The sequence below is a fragment of the Rhinopithecus bieti genome, unplaced genomic scaffold, assembly GCF_001698545.2.
Source record: "Rhinopithecus bieti isolate Rb0 unplaced genomic scaffold, ASM169854v2 scaffold_13577, whole genome shotgun sequence".
Classification (NCBI taxonomy): Eukaryota; Metazoa; Chordata; class Mammalia; order Primates; family Cercopithecidae; genus Rhinopithecus; species Rhinopithecus bieti.
In genome coordinates this window covers 1,481,584-1,503,630 of record NW_016807867.1, presented here as the reverse complement: position 1 = coordinate 1,503,630, position 22,047 = coordinate 1,481,584, and the positions used below count along the sequence as shown (strand labels likewise).

The following is a 22,047-nucleotide window of genomic DNA, read 5'->3' as shown; positions in this document are numbered from 1 at the left end:
GTCCTATCAAAGAAGTCCTTGTGGTACCATGGCTCCCAGGGCGAAGGAGATGATAACCAGTTACCTGGCATGCATAGTGGTAAGTAGGAATTTAGCATTCAGTTAATCTCTGGATAGATAGACACAGTATAGAGAGGTGCTACCGTATTCATTTTTCATTTGGTGTGAATCTCAAATGCACAATCAAGTGGAACTACCTGGTTAGAAAATTCGTTACTAGATCTGTTTGAGTGGGAATGGTTTAAAAGTATATACATAGGAGTTGGAAAATGCTATTGCTTTATAAGTCTGAAAAGATAGGCCTTTTGTGTTTGGTTGGTTGGTTGTAGTCCTCCTAAATTACAAAAATAAGCAATACAAAATTGTATGCTTGCATGAAGTTTATTGATACATTACACTGGTGGCAGACTCCTCCCTGAAATGTTGACCCAAACAGCGTCATTCCTGGATCTGTTAGGAATAAGGCAAACATTGAATTGTTTAAAGTTACACATGAAACTGAACATGTGAAATGAGTAGAAGATCAGAAATGCAAGGTCTACTCTCCTGCTCTGTTACTAAGCTTAACTAGTTACCTATGGGTTTTTGCACTGAAATAGCCCAGCAATTTCATGCTGAAAACAGCCATTTTGGCAGTTCCACTAGACGTCCATAAAGAGTTTGAAGAAGGGCACCTAGCCCTAAGATAATTTTGTCTTTCCTTATAGTAACTGGTCCTTGAGCCTGCTTATGAATGAAATCTAGCTTTTGTCCATCTCTCAGATGTTCAACTTAAAATTCCTACTAATTATTTTAAGTAACTAATTGGTGCATAACGCTTCTGTGCTTTCAACTCATCTCCCCACTTCCTCTGTTGACCTCCCCCTTGCTAATCTGTTTTCCACATAGCAGCCCGAAGGATCTAATAAAAACAGGAATCTGATTCTATCATTCTTCTGCTTAACACACTTGTGCTGGCTTTCCATTGAACTTTCAATCAAAATCTTTCATTTTATACAATCTCCCCATTCCGTCCCAGCCAGTTTCACGGTGGCCTACTTTGCTGTTTCTGCCCTAGGACACAGCCTGGGCGCACCCTGCAAAGCTGGCTCCTTCTCATGCTCGGGTGTCAGTTTACATCTGAGCCTGAACACCCTATCTATCTAATAGTGAAAATTAAAGGCAGGCCTGTGTCAGTACCTTGTTTTCTCCATAATACTTTACATGTTGTAATACACTTTTTTGTCTGTCTCCTCCTATAAGATGTATGTCCCATGTTGTGCTCACTCCACTGTCCACACATAGGGGAGAAGAGCTAGCATGAGGCTTGGCATTAAGTATGAATGAAAAATTTAAAAATGATTTGTGAGTGATCAAACCGTCTCATCCACAGTTAATCTCAGCTGTTGTTTAGCTCTTTACGCTGCCTCTCTCCTGTCCGTCTACTGCCTCTTACCACATGGATTAAGTGCTCCATTACATAATCAAGACTTTTCTCTCTTACCTTGCTCTTCAGTTATTCCCAGCTCCTCCCTACTCCCTAAACATGCCAACTAAATTGTCCTGTTTTAAAAATCCATCCCCTTTTCGCAGCTACCACTGTGTTAGACAACGGACTAGGTATTTCAAAGACGACTGAGTTCATTAGTTTCATGTATCGGGCATCAAATCCTTGGCATAAGTCATTGTGGTGCAGTGTACCTGCTGTGCATTTATTAGTAACTGGTGGTTAGGAAGTTGGAGACAATAACCCAAGGAAATCAGAGTATACCCCAACTTATTTTCAAATATCTAAATCTCCAGCTCAGCAAATCAAAATGCTTAAAACGCACATGTGTTAAGGCCTAAATATGATGGTAGGAAAGTATACCTACCAGTTTTCAGTTGCTGCTTTGCGAACTTTGTGAGCAGTAGTCACGGTTACCTCCCCAGCAATACCGTAACTTCCAAAGGGAGCACATTTGTCACCAGATCCTGAACTTTTTTTAGCTACATCTTCTACTGGGAAAGCAACAGAAAGGAAAACAGGGCTTTTTGGCCTGGGGACATCTTGTCCACTTGGAGGATTAGCATTCTGGGGACTTAGGGTCTGTTTCTGGAATTTCTCATCTGCAGGAACAGCAATGGGCACTTGCATTGCAACATATCTCAAGACATCTGACTGTGAAACAACAGCATGTCCAGGAAGAGGTTTCCATCCCTGTGCTTCCTGAACATTTGAGCCTACTAAGATAAAAGGTGGGGCACTGGTCTTCATGGTGTCACCCATCACATAAGTTGGAAAAGTGACTTTTGGTGGATGCTGCAGAAACTGTGGATCCTGAGGATTAGATAAATAGAGGGTTGCTTGGGGAAAAGGCCCAGGTGCAGGTGGCGGTGATGGGTGACCTTGTTGATTCTTATCAGTTAGACAATAAAGGGTCCACATGTTAGAATATGGTGGTGGCTGTCCTCGTTCACTTGCTGCCATTGCTATAAAAAAAAATTTTGCAGGAATTAAAGTTTTGGTCTCTGTATCAGGCATTATGCATAGTAATGTCTTTGTAAGTCTCTTTTACATACAACACAGCTGTAGTGATATGTACCATAGAGCATGCTATAGAGAGGGCTGCATAATTGTGTTTGACAGCGTGAAAGAGATTCTCTACAGTTGAAAAACGAGAACAGTGTTGTGATGGCAAGTGGCAGGGACACTACAGTTGTGGCTGAAGAAGAATCTTACTCTAAGTTGCTATTTCCAGCTACTTCAACTTTAGATGTGGCTTCTGTAGGATCCTTGCAGAGGAAACTGGTCAGCGCAACCTTTTGCTTTACCCAAAAGTCAACTGAAGAATGTGTTAAGCCATTAAAGGAAGCGTTAATGCATCGGCATAGTGTTTTATTTCCTAAAGAAGTTAGCACTAGGTGTCATCTTCACCACATAATCAAATCTCTCTGGCCCTTCACAGGCACCATTATCTCCCATTAATTTGTTACCACACATAAAACGTCACATAATCTAGGATTCAGAACCTCAGAGAGCACCCCTTTTAGGCAAGACTTGAAATCATGGGTCCTAGGTGGCAGTAAAAGGCTGGTTGGTCCCACAGGGATTCTTTGGGTTGAGAAAAAGAGGTTTAGGAGTGCCACCTATAATGCAAGTGTGACCTGCCTCTTGAAGACAGTACTGTCTTAGACGAGTGTCACTTTGCCCAAATGTGCCAAGTTCACCTTTTGAACACTGGGCCATCTATCCCCAGTGAAGCCCTTTTTCTTCCCCTGAAAAGAAAAGAACACTACGCACATGATTAAGTGGCCATTTTTCCAACAGCTTCAGATACTTTCAAGTGATCTTTTTTTTTTAAGCTTGTTGAAAAATATGTCCAAGCCAGGTCTTCACTGTCTCACAGGAAGAGAGGGTTTGATAGTCTGCATTTTTTTGTTAATATCCTCTTAGTGTTGTGGACAACTACGTTTTCCTTTAGAAATAGTTAAGCATTTGAAAACAGTGACTTGGTCTGGACATGCTGCTTAAGCCACAAATATAGCCCCAGTCCCATATGCTGCACTCCCAGCGCTGCCCTCTGCCTTTGCAGCTGTGCAGAATCCCTGTCGCACTGCCAGACAAAATGTGATCTTTTCTAAACACCTGCTTTGCTAACACTTTTTGAATCACTCTGGCTCGGTTAAGAGTCAGGGTTGAGAGATTTTGCAAAAGGAATGGGGGGTTGGCTCATACATGTCCCTTCTGTCCCTAAAAAGGGCCCCTGCAATTATCCATGAGGCAGGAGGATGAGCAGACCAAATGCCATAATTAGATGGAGATGAAGGCCACATCATGTCTGTGTCACAGGAAAACATGGTGATAGTTCAACAGCCAAGAAAGCAGCTTGATTTTGGCACTTGCCAGGGAGAGGGAACTGATCAAAGGAAGCCAATTACGTGAACTGCATCTATTGCTGTTCAAGTGCCGGGCTGTCCTTTCCGCCGCTGATACCTCCCGGCTCCCCTGACCTCTCCTCTCTCCATCTAGCTATGAAGCTGCTCTTCAGCTGCAGGAAGCTGCCAGGCAGAAAACAAAATGCATGGCACGGCACCCCAAACCTGGTTACAGAGCTCTCCTGACTCAGTGTGAAAGCAGTCAAACACGCCACCATTCTTTCACTTTTTAAAATGCCATAGCCTATGTAAATGCACTGCTGTAGTTTAATTTTAGATTCACAAGAGGAAAATTTCAAACCAACACCCTCTAATTACAGTTTTGCAATCAACCTATTCAGATCACATGAATATATTTTGTACCTGACAACAGGCTATATTGTTGCTGACTACATATGTCCAAAAGAATAACACAAAAGTGCTGGATGACCAAACTTTGAGGCCAGGCTCTGGAGACGTCACTTTAAAATCACTCCTGTCATAGTAGTAGAATCTCAAATACAACAAAGCCTTTAAATACCTTTGGCATTTTAAAACAATCTATTGAAAATAAAGACTGACCAATCTGCAGGGAGCCTACATAGATGGCAACCTGAAATACAGATGTCGCCTGAAATGCAATTTGTAATGGAAATACCTGATTTTCTTACCTGGCTTCATCAAACCTTATTCAGCTGTTGCTTCCCCTTCTGGTTCAATTTCTGGTGCAGTAAGGCCTTCTGGAGCAGGAGGGAAGGGGCCACTAGATGACTTTACAGATGTACCTGAGTGCACTGCTTCTGCAGCTTCCCCAGAGAGCACAGGTTTGCCTTCCATCTCCTGGGGTACAGAGTTTTCCCCAGACTCCTCCTGCCCAGTATTGTCAGAGACTATTGAAGTGATCCCCACTTCAAGGTGCAGAGATTTTTCAGAGCCTATTTTGATAGCGCCCTCTGCATCCAGGAGTTGTGCAGATACCTCAGGCTGACCTTTCAAAGATGTGTCAGAGAGCAGAGATGCTGCTTCTGCCTCCATATATACTGAGGAATATTTTGCATTCTCCTCCAACTGTGCAAGTTCTACAGACTCTACAGATTTTTTAGATATGCCAGAGGTGGTCTTTTCTACTACAGATTTGGGACTAACTGGTGGTGACTGCTCATTTTCTTTAAGACAAGCAACTTGATCAGTAAAAGGGGTAACTATTTGTTCTGGCAGTTGCTCGATATAAACAACTCCTTCAATCACAGGCACATCGTTATAGACAGATGATATGTGAACAGTTGACATAACCTCAATATCAGCCTGCAAAGTGACCTCAGGAGCTTGATCATAAGCAGGAGGTTCTTGTTCATCCTGCAAGGGGACTGAGGAAGCCGTTGATTGTTCAGCCTCATTTTCTTTAGGTTGAGAACCCAAATCTACATGGACAGATGTTTGGCTCACAACCTGCACTTCTAGCACCTTTCCAGAACACACAAGAGGAGCAGCCACCATGACATCTTCAGCAACCTCTGAGCTTGGCACCTCCTTGATAACAACAGGCATACTGGTTGCCACATCCACCATTAAAACATCAGATTGATCAGAATGAATAGATGAAACTTTACCTAACATCTGAGCAGCAAGCTGAGCTGGGTCAGCTGGGACGTAGGCAAACTCTGGTGAGACAGCTGTTGGAGGTGGTGATGAGGGTGGGGTAGTAGCCTTAGGGGTGGCTGGTTTGGAAGAAGAATCACCAACTGCTTCGGTTTGCTCAGCACCTGGCTCAGCACAAACTGATGGAAACTGGGTGGTTTTGTCACTATATTCTGTTCTGGTTACATTGTCCTCGTCTGTGTCTGTAGATTTTTCCATCTGAGTAGGTACTTTAGATTCTACAGATGTTTTTTCTGGTTCTTTTACACATTCTAATTTCTTCTGTGGTGTCGTTCCTTCTGACCATTTCTCTACTAAAACACAACAACCAGATGGGTTAATTAGCATCTATGCCCCAAAAAAATATTTTTAAAGAAGGCAATAATAGGGATGTGGTGGCTCATGCCTGTAATCCCAGCACTTTGGAAGGCTGAGGCGGGAGGATCGCTTGAGCCCAGGAGTTCAAGATCAGCCTGGACAACAGTGAGACCCCATCTTTACCTCTCCCCCCGACCAAAAAAAAGGAATAATGGGTTGAGCATTCAGACGTCAGTAGAGACACAAATATAAAAGAGTTTTCAGCTTTGTTTTCCTACATCTGTAGTGTAGGTAATAAAACATTCCTGTCCTTGTCTACTCCAAGACCCTCAATTCATTTCCTTAGAAATAAGTGACTCTCAATAGCACAGTGGCAAGACTAATAATCAGATATCATCCTAAGGTGGTCAGCATCAAGGGAAAGATGCTAAGATCATAACTTTGTGCCTAGAAATAAGGAAGCTGAAAACCTCCATGGAAAAAGCTCCTGATCAAACTTCCACACAAAACTGGGGGAAAAGGTTGGGTCAGAGGGAGACCAACTTGGGCAATAAATTATTTCATCTTTGTTGGTGTAGTAACTTAGTAATGACATAGATGCTGCATATTAATAAAGGCATTCCTCCATTTAAGAAAGTTGGTATATAAAGTTTAACTTAATGAACTGATAAGCTAGAGGACTATAGGATTTTTTTTTTTTTACATTAGGAAAGTCACATATTCTAACCTAAATATGCTGGCAGCTGCTAGTGATGTGTGATTGTGCAGCCAAAGTCAGACTGACCCAGCCAAGAGGAAAAGAAAGATATCTCTGGATTTCAAAGTGTAGACTTAAGTGAATCCTCAGGCATGAGGAAAATTCTCATGGGTTGGAAGGTCACAACAGCTGATGACATATACAAAATCCTAGAGCTGGAAAACTGCTGTAATATTTTATGTGCATCACCCACACACCTAACTACCTTAGTCGTTAACTCATCAAAAGTTTTCACATTTGTTTGCTGAGAATTTTCCTTTGGGAAGCATTCTCTAATGAAATTTACAAGAAAAGCAGAATTTGCTTCTTGTAAATTTGCTTCATAAGAATATATTTGGCTCAAGTCAAAACTTTGGAGACATGTTTTCAATAGGTTCAGCTGCATTCTGAAAAGCAGTGTCCTGCAGTGTCTCCTTTGACACTGGCTGCTGTTTTATAAATTAAGATTTCTAATACTGGACATGGACATTATACCAAATGCTCACATGCAGAGAAAGATTCAAAAAGAGAGAAAGCCACATCTATCGTTACCTCCCTCTGCTTAGAACAATAACCTCATTTTCCTAACCATTCACCTCCTTCAGGACTTTCCCATCCACTTTTTAGGAAAGCCCTTTTACCCACCAACACATTTGATTGAGTGCTTGTGCTACATGCTACATGTACGAGTGGTCTAGGCACTATTGAGGATAGAAAGACTGTTAAGACGAGACCTCATATAGCTTACATTTAATAGGGGAAATAAGATAGACAAATATAGGTTAAAAAGTTCAAGTACCTAACTGGTACTAATAAAGATCTTGGAGTTCAGAGGAGGGGAAATTTTTTTTTTTTTTTAAATGAAGTCTTGCTCTGTTGCCCAGGCTAGAATGCAGTGGCGCCATCTCGGCTCACTGCAACCTCTGCCTCCCAGGTTCAAACGATCCTCCTGCCTCAGCCTCCTGAGTAGCTGGGACTACAGGCGCCTGCCACCATGCCCAGCTAATTTTTGTATCTTTAGTAGAGGCAGGGTTTCACCATGTTGGCCAAGCTAGTCTCGAACTCCTGACCTTGTGATCCACCTACCTCGGCCTCCCAGAGTGCTGGGATTACAGGCGTGAGGCACCACACCCAGCCGAAAAATCTTATTTAAGCCTGACCTTGGGAGAGTTACTCTTATGTTTGGGATATAGAAAGCTACAAAATACATTGTTTCCATCCATAACAACAGGAAAAAGCCAGAGAGATAAGCCACAAAATCATAACTTTTCTTGAGACCAGCAGAGAGCTGAAGTCAAAAGGTAATCAAGTAATCTGATTTCAAAAGAGGAACCAGCCCCTCCAAGGAGAAAAGGGACACAAGAAACAGTCTCAGCTATAGCAGGATCCAGAAAGAACAGGCTGCCATCACACCAGCTGGTAAGAATGTACCAGCTATAATCTGAACGTACTGGTAAAGGCCAAAGGTGCACTACATGTCAGTCTGGAATTACCTGGGACTCCAGACCCAAGGAGAATTCACACTCATTAGCAAACACTTTTCCACGGGCCTCACATGAAAGATGGAGGCAGGGTTGAAGGCCAGACAGAGCTCTCCTATTATCAGAGCAGAGACAGGAGACACTGGCCCAAGACTGACCACAGATGGAAGGCAGAGTTTGGCTACCATGTGACAGAGGGCGGAACACTGAGAAAGCCCTGTGTCCAAAGCCCAGGTGCACAGGTCCAGCCTAGGTCTAAGGCAGGCCCAGAAGAACAGGGAACCTTCTGCACTGCTAACCAGCCCAAGGCTGAGCAACAAGAGACAGCAGGCTGCCACCAGGAGAGGGAGCAAGAGTTTGGAGAGAGATGCCCTTTGTGGGGCATGCTGGCAGAGAAGGCTGAAAGCTGAGGGGGAAGCACAGATGCTGAGAAATACCCTCTGGCACCCCAGCCCCACCCTCAGCAAAAGGTCTTGGTGGCCCTCTCCTAGAAGGATTTGAGGTCTGTAGTACAGTGAAGGTAATGAAAGCAACAACAAAACCCAAGTCCAACTCCTAACCAGATTGACCTCCCCAGATCCACACCAATTCAAGGCCTCCCTAACTATTTTCCCCCATAAGGTCTTAAATTCTCCAACCACCGATTTACTTACCATGAGCGTTTTCAAGAACGCAGCCAATCTAGGAACTGGATTACTACAATCCCTAGACTGCGTGCACGGGACCTGACAGGTTGCTTGTGGTATAATTTAGGCAACTCTGCAAAGGACCACTTGCTCTTTTAATTAAAAGTGTCTCCCTCACAGGTTCATGGTACCTGAAATTATGTCTAAGAGATTAAAATGATGTAATGTTTTAAATGTTAAGAAAGTTCAATATTTTTGTCTCTAGAAGTCCCCTGTTAAACACAAACATCCCTTATAACCACCATTCTGGAAAGGTAAAGCATTATATAATTATGAATCCTTAACAATTTACCAGGGAATGTAGGATATTGTTTTCTTCCCTGCAACTTTCTCATAGTAAAAAAGTTAATGAGAAAACTTAGGTTCCAGTCCTGGCTCTAAGATTTAATAGCTGCATGACCAAGTCAACTGTTGCAAGCTTCAGGCCTCCTCACTTGCAAAATGGGGATTATAACTGACTTCATGGAGTTTCGGTGGACATTAAGTGAAATAATGCATCTGAAAGCACCGAATAAACTCTAAATCACATATAAATGGGGAAGGAATGAATCAATACTTTAAAAAGAGATACAGAAAAGTTTTGAATATGTGATATCAAATTAAACATTATATAAATCTCCAATATCTAATTCGAGATTTGATTCAGCTTTGATTAAAATTAAATTGGCTGTTTCCTAAACTGGGTGGTAAAATGCAGGATGTGTTTTCTTTATATGTGTATGTTATATACTTATGGATTTTTTCATAATTAAAAAAATTGAGACCAGATGCCTTAAACTTTTATAGTGTTTTTGAAAATGCAAACACTAGGTCAGGCGCAGTGGCTCACGCCTGTAATTCCAGCACTTTGGGAGGCTGAGGCAGGCAGATCACTTGAGGCCAGGAGTTCAAGACCAGCCCAGTCAACATAACGAAATTCTGTCTCTACTAAAAATACAAAACTGAACCAGACACAGTGGTACGTGCCTGTAATCCCAGGTACTCAGGAAGCTGAGGCAGGAGAATAGCTTGAGCCCGGGAGGCAGAGGTTGCAGTGAGCTGAGATTATGCCACCGTACTCCAGCTTGGGCAACAAAACTAGACTCTTGTCTTTAAAAAAAAAAAAAAAAATGCAAACACTAGATCAATCATTTGGTTTTGTCTGGAATACATGAAAGAATGTTGGCAAATATATACATACTAGTTACTATACACATATAATATAAATCTATATTGATTTCATGTCATTATCTGCTTATTAAGAAGGGTAAAGAGCTTTTCTTTAATGTGTTACGGTCAGCTTTAAATATATATAACAATTGCTGACTTGTAACCTTGAGATTATGTTGGTTGTAGAAGACAGAATTTCTTCAAGTTGTAAACTAGGTTTGCTAAAGGTTGATCTTACCAACCTTATGAAGATTAACTCACTATGACTTCGGTGATCTGGTTCTACTTAAGCTGACAAAACTATACATACACACTAAGAATTAGGAACTAAGAAGAATTAGGAACAAAAGACATTCCTTCTTGTAAAAAAGTTCCTTTTAAGTATAATAAAATGACTCAAATTGGCTAACTTTTAAAATTCATTGCAGAATCCTGATTTTCCATGAAATCAGTAAGATAAAGAGATAAATTCCAAGCATATGGTATTTTTTTAAATAGGCACAACTCATATGGAGATTCAGGGTACTGGGGTACATAACTGCCCAAGAAGCATAAGGAAAAGGACATATTCTGGCATGGAATGGGAAATCTGAAAGGCATCAAAGACCAGAAGTGTATCAGCAGCAGGGCCTAACAAGAGATATGACAGGATGTATAAGAATTGGAGGTGGGACGCTCAAAGAGAGTGCTTAAAGTCAGGAATATGTATGGTACATAGTCTTTTAAGAATTTAAAACAGAAGATTCCAACTAGTTTGTATTGAACTGATTGGAATGAGAATACCAGAGACTATAAAGTAGGTGGTTTGTTTCTTTTCTCCCCTCTTCCTCCTTGCCCTTCCTTCCATTCTTTCTTCATTCAACAATCATTAGTTGCACCAGTATGTGTTAGACACTGAGGAATCAAAGAGGAATAAGACTTCCTAAAGATCTCACTCTGATTAAGGATATAGACAGATGATTGATTATATGACAATGTGGTCAGTACAGTGACTGAAATATGTATGGGGTCCAGTGGCTTTTAGGTAATTTGGGTTAACCTTTAGAAGTAAGGAACAGGTGTGAAAGTGGCTAGTAATTTGGACTGTAGGAGGTGGAAAGCAAAAGATGGCATGGCCAGTTTGAGGGAGAAGAGCCTATCCTAGGTAATCTCTCCCATGCCATGCCCCTTTGCCTTCACTTTCCTCTTAGTTCTCCAGCGCTGCCATCAAACTTCGCTGGGCCACAGGGAGCAACACCAAATGCAGTTTGGCATCTCTTTGGCTTCATCCTTCCCTCTTCTCCTCTGGGTCTATTTCTGTATCCCTCACCCCATCACTCCCAACACATCCCCCCTCCCCACATTTTTACCAAACCTCATCTCTCCCAACTTCACTTAAGGGCAAATAATTAAAGCAGGGTGGGTGGAATAGCAGACATTCCCTCCCTTATTCTTTGCTAAGGAATCTTAGCTAGATTAGTGGCAGCAGTGTACCCAGCCCCAGGTGATAAGCCACTAACGGCACACTGGTTCTCAAGGGGTAGTAGTATCCCCCTTCCACTGAGAGTATTTATAGATGTAGAGGGGACATTTGTATTTATTTCAATGTCTGGGAGGCATTAGTATTTTAGGAGCCAAGATCAGGGATGCTAGATGTCCTGCAATGCATGGGACAATTCTGATCTCTCTTACCATAAATTTTATCAGCCTCCTTTGGCCTGTGGGACAGAAGTAGAAATCTGCTGTAAAACTTGCGAAAATGTTCCTTTGATTAAGAAAAAATGTCACTAGTGCCACCATTTTCTCCTCCTTCCTGATGTAAACACAGGCATAACACCTGGAGCAGTAGCATGCGGGGACATGTAAAACATTCTAAGAATGACACAGCAGAGTGCCTAGATATGTGATGCTTATTATTAAATTATATTAGGAGCAGAATGAACACCTTTTCAGATCTGTTTTCTTAAAGTCACTCTTAATTGGTTTGCTGTTACTTGCAACCGAAAGCTTTCCTAACTGATATGAGGCATAAATTAGAAGTCGTAAAGAAACATGACAGACAGGGATTGTATTAAATGCTGCTCTTTAGATACCCTGTTTTTTATTCTATGACTTCCATAATACCCATTTTCTCTCTGGGTACTTGTTGAATTGATTATCTTAAGACTTACACTACTAGATAATGTATCTGTACTTTTTTAAACCTTCTGCCCATAAACATCTGGGCTGTGTCCCATATACCCTCTCCTCTGTAGAATAAAGCTGATTAAAAAGAAGAGGATTATTTTTGGTTTCCTACATCATAGTCATGTCACATGTTTTATTGAATAGTTTTATTTCTTCATATGCCTTTCCTTTTTTTAAAAAATGTGTTTGCCTTATGGCACTGATTAGAACCTACCGTACAAAGCTAAATAGAAATGGTAATATTGGAGAGCTTTGTCCTGGTCCCAATCTTGAGGGGAAGACATTCAATATTCCCCATTGGGTATAATGGGTCAACTGGGTTATCTGTAAGTTTTTGTGTGTGTACCCATTCCTAGATTTAGGAAGTTCCCTTGTATTCCTTGCTTGCTTATAGGCTTTTTTTTTTTTTTTTTTTTGAGACATAGTTTTGCACTGCCACCTAGGCTGAAGTACAATGGTGTGATCACAGCTTCAGCCTCCTGAATATCCAGGACTACAGGTGTGTGCCACCATGCCCAGCTAATTTTTAAAAAAGTTTCTGCAGAGACAAGGCCTCACTATGTAGCTGAGGCTGGTCCCAAACTCCTGGCCTCAAGTGATCCTCCTACCTCAGCCTCCCAAAGTGCTTGGATTGCAGGCATGAACCACCAAGCCCTGCTTATAAACTTCTTTAAAAGCATTTCTTGTAGAGCAGGCAATGCATTCTTCTCAGTTTTTGCTGCCTGAAAATGTCTTTATTTTGCATTCATTTTTTAAAGGATATATTCACTGGGTATATATCAATTCTAGGCTGGCATTCTAGGTCACTTTATGTCATTCCATTGTCTTTTGGCTTCTGTGGTTTCTATTAAGAAATCACCTATTTGTCTTATTATTGTTCCCCTGAAAAGTAATGTATCCTTTTACCCCTGCAGCTGCTCTTCAGATTTTGTCTTTTTCAGCAGTTTAGCTGTAATATACCTGTGTGTCATTTTCTTCGTATTTATCCTGCCATGGGTTCATTAGACTTCTTGAATCTGTGAACTATTGTCTTTCAGAGTGGGAAAATTCTCAGCCATTACGCTTTCAAATACTACTACTTCTCCATTTACTGCAATGACATAGACTTTTTTTTTTTTTTCTAAGACAGAGTCTTGCTCTGTCGCCTAGGCTTTAGTGCAGTGGTGCAATCTTGGGTCACTGGGTCACTGAAACCTCTGCCTCCCAGGTTCAAGCGATTCTCGTGCCTCAGCCTCCTGAGTAGCTGAGACTATAGGTGGACACAGACCTTCTGACAATGTTCCATAGACATTTCTTACATTCTTTTCTATTTTTCCCTTTGTCATAATTTGATTGTTATCTGCCTTGATTTGGTTGTTGTCTGTTGGCTCATTTTTTAGTTTCCTAATTCTGTCTTCTAATAAAGCTATATAATTTTATAGTTTGCAGTTATGGAATAAATGTTTCTTATTTTGTAGTTTCTAACTCTGTTGAAGTTCTGCATCTTTTCATCTATTTTCCATCTTTTCAAAATATCAATCATGGTTATTTTCTATCCACCTCATGTAGTAATTCCAGTATCTGGATATTCTTTGGGTCTGCTTCTAAGTGAGTGTGTTATGTTTTAGCCCTTATCAGTCACTTCTTCCTGCTGCTTTGAATGTCCAGATGTTTTTAACTGTATGCTGGAAACTATAAATGACACATTGTAGAGGCTCTGATTGTTATTTTCTTCTAAACGCCACTGATTCTGTTCTAATGGCAGATCAATCTGATCCTCTTGAGATTTGATTATAAATTCTGTTAAAGTGGGCATACTTCAGCTTTGCTCTTACTCCTAGCGCATTCATAATGTATGACCTTTATTCCTAGTGTATGATAGTGCACTACGTATACTTTAAAGTACGCTTTATTCATAGTGTATGACCTTTCTGAGGTCTCAACTAAATTGCCAGGGTTTCGCAAAAATCTCTTATTTTTGGCTGGGCCCAACCTGCAAGGCTCTCCCAACACTAAACGGTTCTGATCTCTCAACTTAGCTTTCAGTCTCCCAATAGTTCTTTTCTGCTAAACCTCCTCAAACCTGACTCCACACATGAGGAGCTTAGGAGCTGGACAAAAGCCCAAGGGAAATTTTTTTTGCAAACTTGTGGAGGTCCTTCTCTGAAAATGCCTCCTTTCTGGTACTGTCACTCACAGCCCAGCCACACTGAAAGACTGAAATTCTGCTTCTCTGTCACCCCCCCCAGATTTCACTCACTACTTGGGCTGTATTTCCCTGCACAAGACTTTGAAAGTGTCCTCAGGAAGAAAGCCTCTGTGAATATGGGCTGAATTTCTAGGAATCCCTTCTCCCAAGAATCTAGGTACTGGACTTCATTTTATATAATTTATACAGCTTTTATGTCTGTTTATGATAGGAGGACAAGTCCAATACTGGCTTCTCCATCATAGCTGAAATGAAAATCTCTCCCTCTCTGCTGAATTTCACCTAGCACAGCATCTGGAAATTGTCAGGAAATTAAATATTTGTTAAATGAAATTATGGATTGAACTTCAAGGATATGTAGGATTTGAAAGGTAGAAAAAGGAGTGAAAGGAACTCCTGGAGGGAGAAGGAACATAAGCCCAAATCAAGTGATTTGAAATTTCACATTTCAGGACATGACAGATTGTCTTAAATATACGGCACATGAGGTCTATGAAATGAGATGATTGCAAAGGTAGGACAAACTGAAATCATAGAGAGCTTTGGATGTCATGCTGTTGTAAAGGGCTCAAACTTTACACACTGTGACTTAGATATGCCAGGAGTATTACTTTCTCTAACTGATCTCATCTTGCATTAAAATGCTCATTTCCCAATAGCAGAATTTCATCTTAATTTTAAAATCTGTCCCTTCAAAAAGTCTTTTGGTTAATTAGTGAGCCTTTTGGGCTACTGCTCCTTTATTAAAGGTTCTCCCCTTCTAAAAAGGGGTAAGCTGAGTCTGGGGTAAGCCCTGTCTCTGATCCACACGTCCTTTTATGCTGGCTCTCCATTACCCCGGTAGAGGCAAAACTGGTCTCTGGGTGTTTTTGTTTTCTTTTGTTTGTTTGTTTAGAGATGGGGGTCTCACTATTTTGCCTAGGCTGGTCTTGGACTCCTGGGCTCAAGTGATCCTCCTCCCGCCTCGGCCTCCAAAGGCTGGAATTACAGGCATGAGCCATCACGCCCTGCCCTCTGGGTACTGGTCTCTGACATCACTGCATTCATTGCTTAAAATGTTTCCATTTTGTGGAAAGTGTAACCTGTTTATCTCACTCAAGGACTGGCAGATCTCCTTCCTTTTAATCCTGTGTAGCATCCAAGGCTTAGCTGCCAATTTTTATTTTATTCTCAGTTTGGATGTTATATGCTATAGCTCTCTGCTCATGTCACCTTTTCCCATCCTGATTCCTTGCTCATCATCACTTTCACTGGAATAATCCAAAAATACCAAGACTCACTAAAAACCATACACAGCGGCTAAGCACGGTGGCTCACACCTATAATCCCAGCACTTTGGGAGGCCGAGGCAGGCAGATCACCTGAGGTCAGGAGTTCGAGACCAGCCTGCCCAAGATGGCGAAACCCCATCTCTACTAAACATACAAAAATTAGCCGGGCATGGTGGTGGGTGCCTGGAGTCCCAAATACTTGGGAGGCTGAGGCAGGAGAATCACTTGAACCTGGAAGGCAGAGGTTGCAGTGAGCCAAGATCACGCCACTGCACTCCAGCCTGGGCAACAGAATGAGACTCCATTGCAAAGGGGAAAAAAAAAAACCCTTCCAACAAAGTATTTAATCTCATAACTTGAGTCTTTATTACTATGAAATCCGATTCTCCTCATGCCTGTAATCCCAGAACTTTGGAAGGTTGTAGCAGGAGGATCACTTGCATCCAGGAGTTCAAGTCCAGCCTGGGCAACACGGCAAGACCCCATCACTATCAAAAATTTATAAAAAATTAGTTGAACATGGTGACTCACAACTGCAGTCCAAGCTACTTGGGAGGCTAAGACAGGAGGATCCCTTGAGCCCAGGCTGCAGTGAGCTATGATGCCGCCACTGCACTCCAGCCTGGGTGACAGAGCATGTGTCTGAAAAATATATATTATATATATATATATATTTTAAAAGGACCAATGTGATTAAACATCAAATGATTTGTGGGCACCATTCTTAAGTTTGAATATATGCTAGTAATGATGCAATAACTAATAAACATCATTATTAAAACTATTACTACTTGTGGTACTTACCTTTAATCTGATGAAATTGTTTAACCAGATCTTTTATATCCACAGTAGTATTCCCTGAAGGAATCAATAGAGGAAATCAAATACAGATACATAAAATTCCCAACTTAAAATGTTTTCTTTTTCAAAGCAGCAAATATATAAAGGAACAACAAACCTCTGTACATAGTAAGTTCTTGAAAATAAGCTGCTGCAAACTGGTTGATGTCTGATGGGTTGATTTTGAGAACAGCTCTACTAATTCCCTCGAGCAGAGTCTTGAGGCCATAGGGTACGACAAGTCTGGGCTTTGAAGAAATCATTTTGGCAGGATGTCTGTAACTCAACTAGAATGAAGAAAAACAAAGTCTTATAAATAATGTTTTACTAACAGTTTTTTTTTTTTTTTTTTTTTTGAGACTCTGTCACCCAGGCTGGGGTGCAGTGGCATGATCACAGCTCACTGCAAGCTCCGCCTCCCGGGTTCAAGTGATTCTCCAGCCTCACCCTCTTGAGTAGCTGGGACTACAGGAGCATGCCACCACACCCGGCTAATTTTTTGTATTTTTTAGTAGAGACGGGGTTTCACCGTGTTAGCCAGGATGGTCTCCATCTCCTGACCTCATGACCCGCCCGCCTCGGCCTCCCAAAGTGACTAAAATAGTCCTTATGAGTTAACTAGTTTCCAATAATAAACTATCTCCTATTAAAATTATCAGCTTTAGTTCTAATATGTAGGTATTCATTTTAGTAAAATGGGCTAATTCTTGATGGTAGTTTAAAAAATAACACAACCCTACTAAAAATAGCCTACTATGTGTAGATGAGCAATCTAGTACCATTATAGAAATCCATAGGAAAAGCCCTGCCAAGACCCTGAGGATATTAAAAACAAAAAACAAAACCGGCCTCTGTAAAATTCAGTGAGTATTTTGTGCAGTTAACGTTTCATGTATCTGTTTCTAAACAAGTCCTTCCAAACCACACAGGCATTGGCCTTTCTGTACACATATGCATCAAACAGTTACAAGATAGTTTTTCTGTAAGAACATGTTTTTCCTTATTTTTCTAAATATATTCTCACACGTTGCTTGAGACGGAGTCTCACTGTCACCCAGGCTGGAGTGCAGTGGTGTGATCTCAGCTCACTGCAACCTCCGTCTCTTGGGTTCAAGCAATTCTCTGCCTCAGCCTCCGGAGTAGCTGGGATTACAGGTACCTGCCACCACACCCGGCTAATTTTTGTATTTTTAGTAGAGACGGGGTTTCACCATCTTGGCCAGGCTGGTCTTGAACTCCTGACCTTGTGATCTACCCGCAGCCTCCCAAAGGGATGGGATTACAGGCATGAGCCACCACGCCTGATCACTGCTCATGTTTAAGTGTGCATTTTTTAGCTTTAAATTTTTGGGTTTTTTTCAGCCTGCTTCATACCTGTAGGAATAACTTTGTTTTTAACATTAATCAGAGTGGGTATAATTTATTTGTGCTATTGTTATACCACCGTCATTTGTACCTGTCTTTTCTCATATCTCCTTTACCCTCTTCCCAAATTTTCCCTTATGTTTCCCCTTCTGCCTTTCTGGCTTTTAAGTGGTATCAGAGATATTGCACAGACCAACCTGTAATTCTCAGAGTTGCAGAGGCTGCCACCTAAAACTGTCAGGGTGTACGTGTTCTGACTCCTCCTAAAAAATTATCTAAGGCTTCTAAAGAACAAAATTAAATATTTAAGAAAATCCCTAAAGTGGTGAGGGGAAAACTAAGATAGGAAAAACAGGGTGAAGCTACAGGTAAAGTTAGCACTCCAATGCATGCCATAGCTCCTTCACTTTGATAAAGATGGGTATCAAATCAATCCCTGAGCTATCAAGCAGCCATCACAAAATAGGAGATAGGTGGTTAAATGATTCAGGTTTCCTGAGGTGAAAACAAATCAGTTGTTTGGGGGAACCACAGCTATTCCGGATACTGAAACCCAGGAGAAATTTCTCCCCCAAGTCCTTATAAAGCAAATAGTGTGATATAATGAGCCATGTCCTCAACAACATCCCTACAGTAAATAATGAGTTTCATGGGGTTAAGTGGCATAGTTTAATTATAGAAGGGCACAGCTTCTATTATAAAGTAACTAATATCTCATAGCAAAATGTTCAATACTTAAAAGCACATCTCATCTTCCCAAAGGTCAGGACAAAATGAATCTGTACTGGCCAAAGCAAATCCTTTCAGGATATAATTAAGTATAATTGAATCCCTTAATGAAAACTTCCTTTTACAGTATCATTCAACAGATTTACTGAATTAAACCATCTTTAAAAAACCAGAAGTGATCCAGCAATCCCACTGCTGGGTGTATACCCAAATGGAAATCAGTATACAGAAGAGCTATCTGCACTCCCATGCTTGTTGCAGCACTGTTGACAATAGGTAAGATTTGGAAGCAACCTAAGTGTCCATCAACAGATGAATAAAGACAATGTGGTGCACAGATACAACGGAGTACTATTCAGCCATTAAAAAAGAATGAGATCCTGTCATTTGCAACAAAGTGGATGGAACTGGAGATTATTATGTTAAATGAAATAAGTGAGGCACAGAAAGGAAAACATTGCATGGTCTCTCATTTGTGGGAGCTAAAAATTGAAACAATTGAATCCATGGACATAAAGAAGGATGGTTACCAGAAGCTGGGAAGGGTAATGGGGGCCTGGGTGGAAAATGGGGGGGAAGTGGGGCTGGTTAATGGGTATAAAAAATGAATAAAACCTACTACTTGAAAGTACAACAGGGTGACTATAGTCAATAAGTTAATTGTACATTTTAAAATAACAGTGTAACTGGATTGCAACACAAAGGATGTTTGAGGGGACAGATGCCCCATTCCCCGTAATGTGATTAACTTTGTATGAATCAAAACATCTCATGTACCCCATAAATATATACACCTACTATGTACTCACAGAAAAAGAATTAAAAAAAAAAAAAAAGAAGTGGGGATTCGGCAGTCTCATATGCTAAATGCTAAGGAGCACAGGCAGCAATGACATGTTTGATACATATATACTGTTTGATACATATATATATTTGATACATACTCATATATATCGTATGTCTAATTTTCTTTAAGTACCCAAGGTGAGTAGATAGACCGTTTTGAAAGTGGCTCCCAGCGGCTGGGCGCGGTGGCTCACGCCTGTAATACCAGCACTTTGGGAGGCCGAGGCGGGCGGATCACGAGGTCAGGAGATCAGACCATCCTGGCTAACACGGTGAAACCCCGTCTCTACTAAACATACAAAAAATTAGCCAGGCGTGGTGGCGGCGCCTGTAGTCCCAGCTACTCAGGAGGCTGAGGCAGAATGGCGTGAACCCAGGAGGCGGAGCTGACAGTGAGCCGAGATGGCGCCACTGCACTCCAGCCTGGGTGACAGAGCGAGACTCCGTCTCAAAAAAAAAAGGGGGGGGCTCCCAGAAACCATGATGGCGCCAACAACCTTTCAAGAGGCAGTTAGCAGTTGCTGCTACCAAAGGTGGGGACAGTGGCCATGCACTCCATGATCCCCCGTCCCACTAGTTCTCACCCCGACTTTGGGAACGTATGCGGCCAGGGACGCTAAACGTCCTACAGTTCAGTTCCCCACAAAGAACTGTCCTGAGCAAGCTGATGAAGGTCAACGGGTAAAATAGTCACAAACATTATTAGGGTTATTTAAAAGCGACAGCTTAATAATTCTCCCCAGATCTCTCCTATCACCAATACTGGTCCAACACTGGCAGAATTTAAACCCTGCCCCGCCCAACCGTAAACGCCCATGCTCCCACTACCACAAGGGTAACGCTTTAATCAGGAAACACGACGCCTTTCAGGGTGCCAGCAGGGCCTTCGGAGCCATAGGTAACCGCACTCCCCTATCTCTCCCTGAAGAACCTCCGGTGTGTGGGCTCCCGCTGTGTCAGTGCTCGTTTTGCGCTAGGTCTGTTTGGGAGAGGGGAGTGAAATGAGGAGGCTGGGCGTGCTCACTTCGCCTGGACTTGTTCAGGAGAGGCGGGCGACGGACCCACCGAGGCCCCAGATTCGGCAGCTGGCCGTTTAGTCGCCGCACTCCCCGGTGTGGGCCGGGGCCGCCCCACAGGTCCCCCCCAACTCTGAGGACCCTCCGCCTTCCCCGACCCCTGAGGCTCCGACGACCTCTCCCATTTCGAGAGAATCCCTTAGGCATAACTGTCTCCGAGGCCGCAGGGTGCGCCTTTTCTCCAGACTCTCCCCACCTGCTTTCCGGCTGCGCTCTTAAGAGCTTCCTCGTTGCCCCCCTTGCCGGGAGCTCCTGAGGGTTGACGCTTGCGAGCGTTTTTATAGCCCCGGAGGCATCAGGGCGTGCGTCACGAAGTCCCGCATCACAAAGCTCCGCACGCACGCAAGGAGGCGGGGTCACAGCGACTGCAGCCAATGGGGAGCCGAAAGCGACAAAGGCCGTAATTTGGCGGGCGAGAGAGGCTTGTTTCCCCTCTTCTGGCTAAACCTGAACGGATTTAGGTGATTTCCCAACAAATGGCCAGGAGTAGCTCAAAGCGACTGCCTCTCCGTCTTTGGTCGTTGGGCCTAAAATTAGAGCTCATTTGGAAAGAAAGAAAGATTTATGGCAGTGCTGTTATGTCTCTACCTTGCGATTCCACACACTGCTCCTGGCCCCATAAACTACAGCTCTCTTCGGTCACCTTTAGGAATAATTTCTGCCACGTTGTAGACTCAAGAGTGAATAATTGTATGCAACAGAGCACTTTTTCTTTTGTGAAACTCGCCTGTGGAATGGGAGTTTAGCATGAATCCCGAAACTTCCTGTTTCTCCACAGTTAAGATCAGACACCAACTATCCCTACAAAGCCCACCGTCAAAAACAAGTCAAGGAGTTACTGTGGGTAACTTCAGCTTAGTTTTACCAAACTAAAGGAATACTGCTTCATTTAAAAACGCCCACTCTGCCAGGTGCGGTGGCTTACACCTGTAATCCCAGCACTTTGGGAGGCCGAGGCGGGTGGATCACGAGGTTAGGAGTTCAAGACCAGCCTGGCCAAGATGGTGAAACGCTGTCTCTACTAAAAATACAAAAAATTAGCCGGGCGTGGTGGCGGGCGCCTGTAATCCCAGCTACTCTGGAGGCTGAGACAGGGAATTGCTTGAACCTGGGAGGCGCAGGTTGCAGTGAGCCCAGATTGCGCCACTGCACTCCAGCCTGGGCTACCGAGCGAGACTCCGTCTCAAAAAAACAAACAAACAACAACAAAAAAAACTGTCTGCTCTTTCACTCATTTAGGCTCAGGTATTTGGGCTGGGCTCCAAATAACACCATAATCATGATTATCAGAGTACAAGCAGCCTTAATTTTGATCCGTCTTCAAAAGTTTAAAAAGCAACTACTTTAAACCAAAGAGCATCGCCAGGGCAGATATCTGACCAAAAGCAAAACAAAACAAAACAAAAAACAACCAACCCCCTTCCCCAACCCTGCCACAAAACACACACACACACACACACACACACACACACAGCAAAAAAACAAACAAAAAACCTATTTTTTAATTCAGAAAAAAATAGTGCTTCCAGAGCACTTTGCAATAAAATGCAGTGTTAAGGCCTCAGTCAGCATTATCTGGTGCCATTCATTAATCCACTTAATAATTATTACTGAGTGCTAGGCAAGCTCCCTCTTCTCGGGAAGATTACATACTTTAAAAGGGAGAAATAGCAAGACTCCGT

At 42.3% G+C, this 22,047-nt stretch overlaps 1 protein-coding gene across 7 annotated transcripts; it reads right to left on the bottom strand.

Annotated features, from left to right (window-relative positions):
• Positions 1-365: 365 nt before the first annotated feature.
• Positions 366-20,721, bottom strand: CABYR (calcium binding tyrosine phosphorylation regulated). 7 transcript variants are annotated; one of them, XR_001887660.1, is made up of 6 exons: positions 20,562-20,721; positions 16,468-16,636; positions 16,314-16,367; positions 4,548-5,828; positions 1,854-1,977; positions 366-450 (listed from the first exon to the last, which is right to left on the bottom strand). XR_001887660.1 is itself a non-coding variant. In XM_017884008.1 (6 exons), coding segments are annotated over exons 2-6 (1,140 nt in total). In that variant the 5' UTR covers positions 16,613-16,636; positions 20,562-20,721; the 3' UTR covers positions 366-449. The 7 variants fall into 7 exon arrangements, 6 of the variants coding, with proteins under 6 accessions (XP_017739497.1, XP_017739499.1, XP_017739498.1 ...); XM_017884008.1 differs by having other exon boundaries at positions 1,854-2,451; positions 5,487-5,828; XM_017884010.1 differs by having other exon boundaries at positions 5,487-5,828.
• Positions 20,722-22,047: the final 1,326 nt, after the last annotated feature.

Coding starts and splice junctions, on each gene's coding strand:
- CABYR (XM_017884004.1), bottom strand. CDS start 16,612: ATGATTTCTTCAAAGCCCAGACTTGTCGTACCCTATGGCCTCAAGACT. Junction 16,368..16,467: donor AGAACTTACTATGTACAGAG/GTTTGTTGTTCC, acceptor TGATTCCTTCAG/GGAATACTACTGTGGATATA. Junction 5,829..16,313: donor ACAATTTCATCAGATTAAAG/GTAAGTACCACA, acceptor GTTGTGTTTTAG/TAGAGAAATGGTCAGAAGGA.